Source organism: Anguilla anguilla, chromosome 1 (assembly GCF_013347855.1).
Source record: "Anguilla anguilla isolate fAngAng1 chromosome 1, fAngAng1.pri, whole genome shotgun sequence".
In the NCBI taxonomy this organism is placed as follows: domain Eukaryota; kingdom Metazoa; phylum Chordata; class Actinopteri; order Anguilliformes; family Anguillidae; genus Anguilla; species Anguilla anguilla.
In genome coordinates this window covers 46,911,190-46,923,640 of record NC_049201.1, presented here as the reverse complement: position 1 = coordinate 46,923,640, position 12,451 = coordinate 46,911,190, and the positions used below count along the sequence as shown (strand labels likewise).

General features: G+C 41.5%; 1 protein-coding gene across 2 annotated transcripts in view; it reads right to left on the bottom strand.

Annotated features, from left to right (window-relative positions):
• LOC118207955 (transmembrane protein 65-like) overlaps positions 1-12,451 on the bottom strand; it is a 51,555-nt gene that overhangs the window by 8,171 nt on the left and 30,933 nt on the right. For both annotated transcript variants that reach the window (XM_035382186.1, XM_035382181.1), the window contains exons 4-7: positions 11,719-11,786; positions 10,384-10,438; positions 2,449-2,491; positions 715-820 (exon numbers count right to left, since the gene is read on the bottom strand). In XM_035382186.1, the coding sequence (XP_035238077.1) occupies positions 715-820; positions 2,449-2,491; positions 10,384-10,438; positions 11,719-11,786 (272 nt within the window). The remainder of the gene's footprint in view (positions 1-714; positions 821-2,448; positions 2,492-10,383; positions 10,439-11,718; positions 11,787-12,451) is intronic.

Here is a 12,451-nt window from a genome sequence, read left to right as displayed (position 1 = left end):
TTACAATAACAAAACAACACATTTTTTGGCAAAAAGCTAGATAGGACAATTGTTAGCTGCTGTTGTGCTCAACCATGTTAGGTGATTTGTCAGAAATGTGCTAGAGGTCTGCATCAGGCTAGAAATGAGGCGTGAGCCTGCCTACGCCCAACAACTTCACGGCCTGAACTGAACCAGCCTGGCAAGCTCTAGTCAAGTTGAAGCCCAAACCTGACAGAGCCTGACTACTGAAATAACAAGCCAACAGCACCACACAGCACAATTCCCACAGGAAAGCTGCTAGTGAAGATACTTGCGTACGTTTGCATCTTTGAGATGGTGCAAAGCTTTCAGCTTTTGTAGTGTGCAGTTTTGTAGTGCTCAACTAGCATATTAGTGTACAGTTTTGTAGTCCTCAAATACGGATGTTTTAATTGGCTGGTTAAGCACAACGGTACACTACAAAAACTGGAAGCTTTGCACCATTGTTGTCAATCCTTGTTAAAATCTGGTGGAAGTATTGCTATACTGCAATTTGCAAACGTCTGGGTTGCCGCGCTTATGTGAGAACAGGTCCATACCTAATCAGACCCGATGTCAGAAGCCTAAAAATAGGCTCGGTATCCATTGGGCTTGGGTCAGGATGCAGACATCTAGGATGTGCTGGGGAGAGTGGGCGGAGCTGGAACATGCTGCGGTTCTGCAGGGAAAGGGGGGCGGAGCCAAAACACTTACGGTGTGGGAGCTGACCCGGGTCTGCCACATGTCCGCCTGTTTGGGGGTGAGGTCGGGGATCTGCATGCCCAGCCTGCAGGCTAGCGCCTCCACGTACCCTGCAAGGCTGGGGACACCAGCAAACAGCATGCTCCGTCACATACGCACTCTGGGGTCACGCATCACACAGACTTCACACAGCTGGCTGAAAAACTACAAAACCCAACACCACACATTGTAAACACTGCTCACTTTGACTCTATCTACCATTCAGCAGAAGCCGATCTGGGTAAAATATGCATTTGAAATACTTTTGAAGGTAAAATATTCCCGCAGTTTTTGTTACAAAACATGCAGATGGAAGACTTTCGTTCTGAATACTGGTGAACAATGTGAATAATCTGCAAGCATTTTATTAATTTCAAAAGGATAAAAGAATTCAGGATAATTATTTGACATTGCAGCAATGGCTTGGGGCACATGAACAGAAGGCTGTGGGTTTTGGTGAGTTACTTAATTTGACTTATCAGACCATAACAATAGATAAATATAAAAAATGAATGGTATGTATTGTGTCTGTTAACTAAATAAGCAGTGCTTTTCATGCACTAACCAGTATCGTGTTGTTTTTTCAGGAACATGCACGGCTGTTTCTGTGATGTTTTTGTAGTAAAATGTAGGGCTGTGTTATGGAGCTATTGTGTCATGGTATGGTTATTGATAACAGTAAATAAATACCTGTAAACTGCCAAGCATAGAAATACTACAGTCCCTGAAGTCTGTTTTATCACTCAGTGGAAAAGCCTCTCGGTGAATGAAACGGCTCTAATCTGGGTAAGCAGCCACTGCTGCCTCAGTGATGGATGGGTATGAGGCCTGGAGGGAGCATGGCAGAGGGCATCGGGAGCCCAGAAACAGGGGCTGCCAATAGGCATCAGTCTTACTGTCATGGTCAAAGAGACCAGCCGCCAAAACAGGTGCCTCCAGAAGAGACAAACACTCGCCCCGCAGTCCGGTTCGGGAGGTCAATGACCCAGAAAAAGTAACAAAGTAACAGCATTAATAATGTCCCTGGGACCTTATTCAGTTCGCCAGAACAAATGTTCTGTCTCTTGTTCGAGAACGAATTCCCTGTCGCGTGTGTAAAAAAAGAACATCAAAGATCAATGTTGGCCATTACCTTTGGGCTGACCTTAAAATGCTAGTCTTAACATTTTATTCATGGCTAATGTGATGGAATGCTAATGGGATCCTTTGTATTTATGTAACGTCCAATATCTTTATATCCTAATATAAATCTGAATGTGATTATGTTGCGCTTGTATTTCTTTTTTTTTTTTTAAAGCAGAGCAGACAGGCGCCCTGTCACGCTGAAACGCCACAAAATAAAAAAGTGGTTCTCTGCTATAATAAAACTTTATATAAAAACATCAATGAGTCAAGCAAACTCCAGCTCCTCCCCCTACAACTGCAATGCAGCTGCAGGTGCGTGCCTCGTACTAAAGCAGCGCCGAGGGCCTTATTGTCAGAGAGGTCTCATCGGGGAGCGATGATTCCTGCAATCAAGCTCGTCCGCGGAGAGCCTTAGTGAAGATTAACAGGACCGGGGTTTCCAGAGGCGGGCTGTCAGTGAAGTAGCCGCAGTGGAGAAATACGAGGCCCCCATAATGGTTTATGCCCGATCGGCGCACGCTGATGGGAGTTGAGTGCAGGGCTGTGGGCGGGGCCCCGTTTGACCCGAGCGAGATCCCTTACCCGAGTCCGGCCAGGTCCGACACCAGGTTCCCCAGGGCAGCAGCTGCAATCACAGGGGAGAAGCGGGTTTGGAGGTTAGGAAGGCGGTATAAAAACCTTAGACACACAGACGATGTCACAATGCACTCTGTGCTTAGGAAGGGCGTATAAAAACCTTAGATACACAGACGATGTCACAATGCACTCTGTGCTTAGGAAGGGGGTATAAAAACCTTAGATACACAGACGATGTCACAATGCACTCTGTGCTTAGGAAGGGGGTATAAAAACCTTAGGCACACAGACGATGTCACAATGCACTCTGTGCTTAGGAAGGGGGTATAAAAACCTTAGACACACAGACGATGTCACAATGCACTCTGTGCTTAGGAAGGGGGTATAAAAACCTTAGATACACAGACGATGTCACAATGCACTCTGTGCTTAGGAAGGGGGTATAAAAACCTTAGACACACAGACGATGTCACAATGCACTCTGTGCTTAGGAAGGGGGTATAAAAACCTTAGACACACAGACGATGTCACAGTGCACTCTGTGCTTAGGAAGGGGGTATAAAAACCTTAGACACACAGACGATGTCACAATGCACTCTGTGCTTAGGAAGTGGGTATAAAAACAGACACACAGACGATGTCACAATGCACTCTGTGCTTAGGAAGGGGGTATAAAAACCTTAGACACACAGACGATGTCACAATGCACTGTGCTTAGGAAGGAGGTATAAAAACCTTAGACACATAGACGATGTCACAGTGCACTCTGTGCTTAGGAAGGGGGTATAAAAACCTTAGACACACAGACGATGTCACAATGCACTCTGTGCTTAGGAAGGGGGTATAAAAACCTTAGATACACAGACGATGTCACAATGCACTCTGTGCTTAGAAAGGAGGTATAAAAACCTTAGACACACAGACGATGTCACAATGCACTCTGTGCTTAGGAAGGGGGTATAAAAACAGACACACAGACGATGTCACAATGCACTCTGTGCTTAGGAAGGGGGTATAAAAACCTTAGACACACAGACGATGTCACAATGCACTCTGTGCTTAGGAAGGGGGTATAAAAACAGACACACAGACGATGTCACAATGCACTCTGTGCTTAGGAAGGGGGTATAAAAACCTTAGATACACAGACGATGTCACAATGCACTCTGTGCTTAGGAAGGGGGTATGAAAACCTTAGACACACAGACGATGTCACAATGCACTCTGTGCTTAGGAAGGGGGTATAAAAACCTTAGACACACAGACGATGTCACAATGCACTGTGCTTAGGAAGGGGGTATAAAAACCTTAGACACACAGACGATGTCACAATGCACTCTGTGCTTAGGAAGGCAGTATAAAAACCTTAGACACACAGACGATGTCACAATGCACTCTGTGATTAGGAAGGGGGTATAAAAACCTTAGACACACAGACGATGTCACAATGCACTGAGTTTATTTCCTAGGTAGCAGAAGATAAACAGTGCAGCGAGATAGCTTCTTAATGGTTCCTGAAGCACAGATTCTTGACGGCCACATCTCTCTGATGATTTATGCGGTCATAACAAGGAGATATGCCTGGGGGAGACTTGATTGTGTTTTCATCAAATAAGAGGGAGGAGAGGCTGTAAATTTTGGCTGTGATTGGTTAGCTCCATGTTGGGCAGAAAGCAAGCCGTTTTCCTGCAGTGTGGATGAGGGAGGGGATGCTCTGACCCTGAGATGGAGAAGGAAATCAATGGCCATTGATCTAAACGCCATGCTAAGGTAACATGAAAGCATTTTGAGTGGGTGAGGCCATCGCTGTACTGTACATAGATGACAGAGTATGCGACAAAGAGGCTTTACCATTGAAATTGCAGAAGGAACTCACGTAGCATGTTGGGAAGACCTGTTCCCTGTTCGCAGTTGGTAAATTTTTTATTTCCAGAGTATTTGGCACTGGTAATCTTACCACTGAAGTTTAAAAACTGTGATTTATCAATTCCAATCAATTGTCAAGGTTAATGGCAGGGATATAAAGGAATAAAGGGAGACACGTCCGTTTTTTCAATAAAAAGCCTGAGGACCCTAAAGCCTGATGTCCTACTGTAATTTCAACAATCCCAAAAGCACTTTAGGATTTTATTTTTTTTGGTCAAAGCAGAGTTCAAAGAGTGAAGAAACAGGGGCTCGAGGCAGCCCTCCAAAAAATCAGAAACGGTAAATGTTTTCAAGATGCACTTAAGAAGATCTGAATCTAATAAAAATCACAACCTCCATCCATCACAGGGAACCATTAGCAATAAAGAACGCCTTTTGGGAAAATACGTGCTTCATCTGAGTGAAGCCCTCGTTTCTTTTGCCAATAAACGATGACAAAATGTTTAATAATCTCATAAACATCCCCAAAGGAGAGATCATAATTTACAACTCCTTGCTTGTACAATGACATGCAACCTTTGTAAAAAAAATAAATAAATACTGAAAGCATTAAAAAAGCTCTGTAAAGGTTCTTACCAGAAGTGCAGGCTGGGCCTTCTCCCCTTAACTTTACAGGTTGAAGACGAGCCTATCTTTAACTAACTTCATTACCAGGAGACTGCTTCTACCCAGTATAGGGCAGGTTCAAATCACCCAGGGCCCAAAAGCGACCACTCATTGTCAGTGAGAGATGTGTCTCTCCTATGAGTAGCCTATCACTAGTTCTCCTCTGTGGCCCCTGGTGGACTGCAGTGCAGAAGAGATTCATGGCCAAGGACATCCAAGGCGTGCATGTGGCTTAACGAAAGTACTCCTTACATAAATGACTCAAGGGGTTTCCAAATTGAGTTTTAAAAAATGCCATGTACTTCTGCATAAACAAATGGACACTAATCCATAGATTATTGACAAGATTGAATCAAAGGGCCAGTGTGATGCTCTCTCAACACCGCCCATCCCCAGCAGGAGAAAGTCACTTTTCGGGCAGTGAAACTGTAAAAACACAGCACCACACTGCAGCACTGCTTTTGCTCAATGTTTCCTTCTATTCACAGCAAACCCTATCTTCTCATCAGTGCTACAGTATTTCACTAGGATCAGTGAAGAGTCTGAGACAGGCACATAACATTACTGTTGACTCCCCATTCTCCTGTCTTTCTGAAGTCACTAAGGGCCACATTTATTAAGCAAGCCACATATTACCATCAGTGCTGCTGAATTCTGCATCGCCGCATGTTTTCATTTCAGTGGGGTATTTACTAAGACTGGTCTATGTACTGTAAATGAGTACAGTGGCAGCAAGTACATGTAAAAGCACTGCCGGTATATAAGATGCGTCTTGCACATGGCAGGAAAGCAACATTGATGTACCGCTCCATCTCAGGTGAAGTCGGGCTTTGGACAGGTGTCGGAATCCATGGATGCAATGGTCAGGCAAACTGACATCTTTAAATGTTAACACATCTCATTAGTAAAAAAAACTTCCAAACACAGTTATAATATTTCAAGTTGTTTCATTCCAAACGACATGTCCAACCATTTCCAAAGTCACCGACTCTCAACTTCCATCAACAGGCAACTGTTCCTAAAGATGAAGGAGTGATGTGTTTTAACCCCTTCGTGCACATGCCAAATCTGGCCAATCCTTGCCCATTTATGGGGTACACTATTTTAAGCTTCATAACTCCAGATGTGAGCATCACAGAGACTTGAAAAATGGCTTAAATGAATCAAGACATTTGTACCATTTACAATACTTAGATTTGTTTATATTCATAATTTAGGAAGAAATAAAGTGCCACAAATGCAATTGTCTAGGCAAAAGTTTGCAATGAAATACTGAGAGATCACATATATGAAACAGGTTAAACTAGACATGTCCTGGATCACAAACTCCTTGACCACAAATGACCACAAAACACCATAAACATCATGTGTGGTATTACGCACAGCTATTTTGGAAGGTACCCAGGCGTCCCAAATGAGCGTATATTTCATAAACGGATTGTCCAAGGCAATAAATGACCACTCAGTCTCAAAAGGGACATCTCTATGCGTAAAACCAATGGTAAGGTTGTATAATTATGCCATATTTAGTCCGAGATATTGACAGTAGAATGACATGACATAATTTTAGAAAATTTGTCTTGTTTATTTTGTTATTCAGTGAGAAGTGTTTTCCCTGCTGTAATGGCATATCTTAGTTCTACTGTTGGATTTATCTTGTAGCTATGATGGAATACAAATTTTTAGTGGTAAATGAATATATGTATGAATGCCCACTCCGTCTTCGGTATACCTGTAGTTGTCCTAAATCGTCTACTAATAAAGCCAAAACAAAGCTTGTGTATTCAACTCATAGTTTGGCTGTAGGAGCACTGAATGTCTGAGCTGACCAATCTAGGCATGCCAGCATGCAGACCACTAGGGGGCTTGCGCGAAGGGGTTAAATAAGAATTCTTGATATCAAGAATTGAATTTTAACTAGTTAAAATACAATTCTTGACAGTGATTTTCTGTGACATTGCCAAGTACATCACCAGTTCACTCCCCCAATATTAATAAATATCTCCTAATAGCATTATTTCACTACTCAGACCAATTTCTTGAAGAGGAAGTGGGTGGTATAAAGTATGGATATTTTTGTTTCACAGTTTAACAGTGCCCCAGATGTTGTATTATTGCCACAATATAACAAATGCCCAATATTACTTTAATGGCCATATATACATGCCACATTTGCATTCGCCATAAGACTTCAATGAAGGATCAATTCTGTCTCCTGTGTGATATATTACGTATGATGCCCAACCCCTTCCCTCCAGGGACTAGAATATTGGTATTGCATTTCACACAGTTTAAGTGCACAGTGTACTATGGACTCCCATGGCTGCTCGACACAGCCAATCTCTTATCCCTTCTCAATGTTTCTGTACTATTCACTCACAGGATACGAGGACCTGAAGACTTACTTACATAACATAACATAATGACGAGAACAGGCCATTCAGCCCATCAATGCTTGCCATTTTCCTGACTAAATTAGTGCTCTGATTACCTACAGACTAGATAGTATTCCCAGGATGCCAGCCCGTCAGAGCAGGACAGGAGCAAGAACTACAAGGTTAAACAGACCTGCAGCTCTGATCTAGTTGATCAGGGGTGTCTACACAAATACATCACAAACTAGGCTACTGGGAAATTTCCCCCATCATTTACTCGGACCGCACATTATAAGCCCACAGCTTGTTAACTAAACTAACAGATAGACAGTGGTTGCACGCAATATTATTGAGTAGGTTGTGACAAACTGACTATGTTGAAGACGTCACATATAGGCTACTTAATTGCGTACAACCACTGTCCCTAATTTTATCAAGTAAATCTAACATTTTTTATTAAGTAAATCTAATGATTTCTTTAAAATTAGAAATTATTCAAGATATAATTTAATTTAAAAATAATTCTGGGTCATTTGTGAATACAATTAAAACAACAAACTGCACAATGAACCGACCTCCTCAATGAATATGGTATAGCCTATATCAATGGAAAAAATTACTGCCTCTATCAACAACTAAATACACCATTTTGGGCAAATATACAATCGATTTATTGTCCGTCGGTCGACCTATTGAAAGTGAAATTCCCAACCTAAATGAACCAGATTCATCACCACGACTGTTCTGCCCCATTGGGTTGGCAGGTATGTTATCTGCCAAGTTATAGCTTGGCGGGGGATGCCCCATACCCATACAGCACTGAGAGTTTGGCACAGGGTTTCCTACAGAAATAATTACGATGATTACAGACTCCCAGCCCTTAAGAACATTAACTTTTGTACCTTCTGACCTCGTGTAAGCACAAGTATTCAGATACAACATCACATGTCCACACAATAAAGACCCAAACTTGGGGTATTTTGCATTATCCTTCTTCTATTTTTTCTAACGATTTCATCATCACAAATGCTCCAGTCCCATAATCAATAATTCTCCCCAAAGGACATTTAGCTACATCTTCAGCCAATAATATCTTCTGATCAAAGAAGCTAATTGATGGATACTCAAATACACAGGCAAAATGAACATATAAGGACGTGCACGTGATGCCATTTCAGCCAACAGAACACATTTTTAACAACGTTGTGGTCACCATCTATGTCTTGTGTGGAAGCTAGCTTTAGTTGGCTTGCCAACTAATAATTGCCAAAAAATTAAAACTATTGCTTTTACAGCTGTATAATCTCATTTATATTTTTGAAATGCATTCATGCAAACACCACATAATATTAACGAGGGATGGGTATCATTTAGATTTTGACGATACCAGTGCTAAAACAATACATTTGAAACACTACAGTCTCCTTTAAAACACGACGGTGCCTGAAATCATAGTCTACCCTCTTTAGAATAACAATCAAATGACATTAAAGAATGTTGTTTCATTGCAAAGGCACATCCTATTGTTCGAATTCTTTGTGGGATAATACAGCCACACTTTATACAGTTTTGTTCTTGCCATTTTTACCAGGTTTAATGTTATCTTGTGAACGGTACCTGTTGCAACTCACCAGAGAGAGCGTAACGTTAGAGAATAAGGCACTGAAATGAAGCAAGCCAAAATCTGCGTTGTGGTTAGGTCTGGTAGATATCGGTCTTATGGCAACTGGTGCCATAATGATACCGAGTTTCGGTACCCAACCCTATTCATGACTCAGGCAACTGCATACCTATAAGGTAGGCCCTACAACCTTAAACTACTACTGCAGGCTCCACCTAGCCAGGGGCTTGTTCTGCAGGTTTGCAGCTTGGTACATTTTGCAACAACGTTATATTCTGCAATCAAAATGATCAAGCATACAGGTCAGATAAATGACAGTCAATTTGACCTTTCATGGCCATTTAAGTAGACAAGTGTTCATAACTATTTCCTTATGCAAAATTGATATTGAAATTATGTCAGAATGTTCAACACATGTTTAGGAAACATCACGAAGGAGGAGCCATATAGACTGATGGCAGGTTTATCGATCTTCTTACAGTAGTTACAACGGTCAAATTGACTTGTAGCTACCTTTCAAACGCCACGTTTCGTCACTTAGTCAGTCGATCATGTATACTGTCTCAACAAAAAACTTTTCCAATGTACAAAAATGCCAAGTTACGCATACAACGCATTGTCTGTAAGTAATCAATTAAAACACACAAAATCTAGGCCTACCGTTAAAGGCACTGATATCAAAATGTGGCCAAGAAACAACAAACAATATTGGCTATCTTAGCTCATTCAATTAAACAAGCTTTATTCCAAAGCAATACTACCCAATGTTTCCTAAATTATTTCACGTAAGTGTTTTTCCATCTTACCATCTGAAGAGAATGTGGTCATTCAAACATATTTGTCATGTAGAGATGTAAAATGCATTGGAAACGTTATCATGTTACTATCATCTAGGGCTAATATTGGACATTTACATGACCATACCACAAAACTTTGAGCGCACAATTGTGTCTATAAAGGGCATGCTTAATTTAACAAAGCTCTCAACAGCAGCAGAATGGCCACATTTCATGTCAGTATAACTGTCTGGGGATGAAAACGGGAAGAATTTGAATTTTAACTGATTAATTTTTAAAATGGACTCACAATCTACCAGCATGGCCTCTAGTCAATTGCAAATGATGTATTGGGCATCCCTGTAGGAGATAATTACTACGGTCAGGATACGGACAGACCCAAGATTGGCACTCACATAAGTACTGGGCTGCTCTCTTGTAGGATTAATGCACATCGCACTGGATTACCGCCCCTCATTTTCTGTGGTAATTAACAAGGCAATTCATGGACACACACAGTTTTTTCTCCACGAAGAGAAGCATAGAAACAAGCTAATATAGATAAGCGGTCTCACAGCTCAGTGCTGTATAAACGGGCGATACAGAACAAACACTCACAGAGTCTGTCCATACATACCTGCCATGGTGGAGATTCCCAGGATCACTCCTATGGATAATTCAATCTGAGTCCCCTACAAATCAAAAGGAAGCGATTAGTTCTGTTGTTTTTTATATTCTTCTAAACATTTACAATGGAGAATTTGTGCATTTATATCTTTTAATCCCCATTTTTAAAAATTCGGGATACGTCCTTATCCATTAGATCCTATCCCTGCATCTCCCCGTAAATTCAGAAGAGAGGCCACTTTTCCAGAGAGAGGCCAATCTTATGTGGTGAGGTGGGCGACAGCACCGCTGACCTGAACTCACCCTCCACAGAAGATGTGACAGCCAGATAGGCTCTGCCCTGGGGGCCGCAGACACAGCTGCCACTGGAACAGTCAGGGCTTCATTCCAGACTGTGGGTGTATCACAGCTCTAAAATTGTCCTTTAACTGGGAACTGTGCCCTACAGCACCATTTTTTGAGAACTTTTAAGTGGTTTCTGAGTTCTGGGAGAGGATGAAATGAAAACCCCCATATCACAAGTGGAGGATCTTAAAGATCCTCTATAAATGGCGCTGGATCTTCAAGCGGCCAATATGGTAAAAATGAGCTTAACTGTGTTTGAAATGGGATACTCTGAAATGAGCTGTTATCATCATTACATTACATTACATTACATTACAGGCATTTGGCAGATGCTCTTATCCAGAGCGACGTACAACAAAGTGTATAACCATAACCAGGAACAAGTATGACGAAACCCCTAGAGAGAAGTACCGGTCCAAGTACATTGAACAACCGCATAGTTCAACTTGGACCCTGATGGTTAAACTGATTAACACTAATCATGGGTAAATTTATTTGAAAAGCCCAAATGAGTCTGTCGATATGTTTTTAACAAAGTTAAACATAATTTTGTGCAATTATGTTGGTGCAATAATCGAGACTGAGCGGGTTTGGTAAAAAATGGGATTTTCTATCCCACTTAAAAACCTTGGATGCTTGGACATCAGCCATGCTTAATGAAGTTCTCTCTATTTTGAATTGCAGAGAAATTATCTTTTACACCAGACACCCACATGGCATACACCTAATTGCTGGCCTTCACTGACCACTTCCCAGTATACAGCATTAGCCGTGCAACAGCTCAGTATGACCACATTTATCATCTGACTGAGTCCTACTGAAACAGTAATGCAGTAATGCCACACAGCTCACTGTGGCATTGTCCCATAACTTACTGGTTCAATCATGATGCTGTTAGTCTGAAATTTACTGCAGCATGATGCTGTTGCCCCAGTACTTATTGCCAAGGCAGTGAAGGCTTACAACTGCCAAAACACAATCATAAGACCTTACAACTTACTGCGACAATCATGATGGCATTGTCCAGGAAGCCAAATCCGACAAATGGGATGGCATTGTGTAGAAGCACTGAAATCACAAGAGTGCAGACATGTTAAAACACATAAAAGGGAGTAATCTTGTCAGCCAGTACTATTATTTTCAATCCACACGATGCCTGCAGGTAGAGTTTAGCTATGGCCTGAAGAGTGAGAGTCATTCCAGACCTGATTTTCTCACACATCCCCTATTATCTGAAGGTATCCTGCATTGCACTGCGATATCACCACCGGGGTCCGCAAACAAGAACTGAAAAAGTAAATTCAGGAAACATTCACACTCAATGTTTTTAGTTAAGATAAGGCTAAAGACTCACAGAATGCCTTTGTCAGTTTAATGGTGTTCTGATTGCTGTCTCATACACCTAATGACAGCATCACCATAGGTGCACAAGCTAATTGGAAAGGAACCATCAATCAGAGCCTCTGTTTTCAGGGAGTCTAATAAGGAGTGCCCAATTAGTGGCAGCAAATCGAAAAAATACTGAATGTTTTTAGTTAAGATGAGACAAAAATATTCTAATGGTGTTCAAAATTTCAGGAATTTCAGTGAAACTCTGCCAAAGCAGCTAAGGGAAAAGATGATCATAATCTTCTTTCTGTTTTTCATGTCATTTACATAGGAGAAATATTACATTTTTGTTTTGCCTGTGGTGTGTTTTATACTGTAAGTTTAAAACCTTTTCTTCAATATGA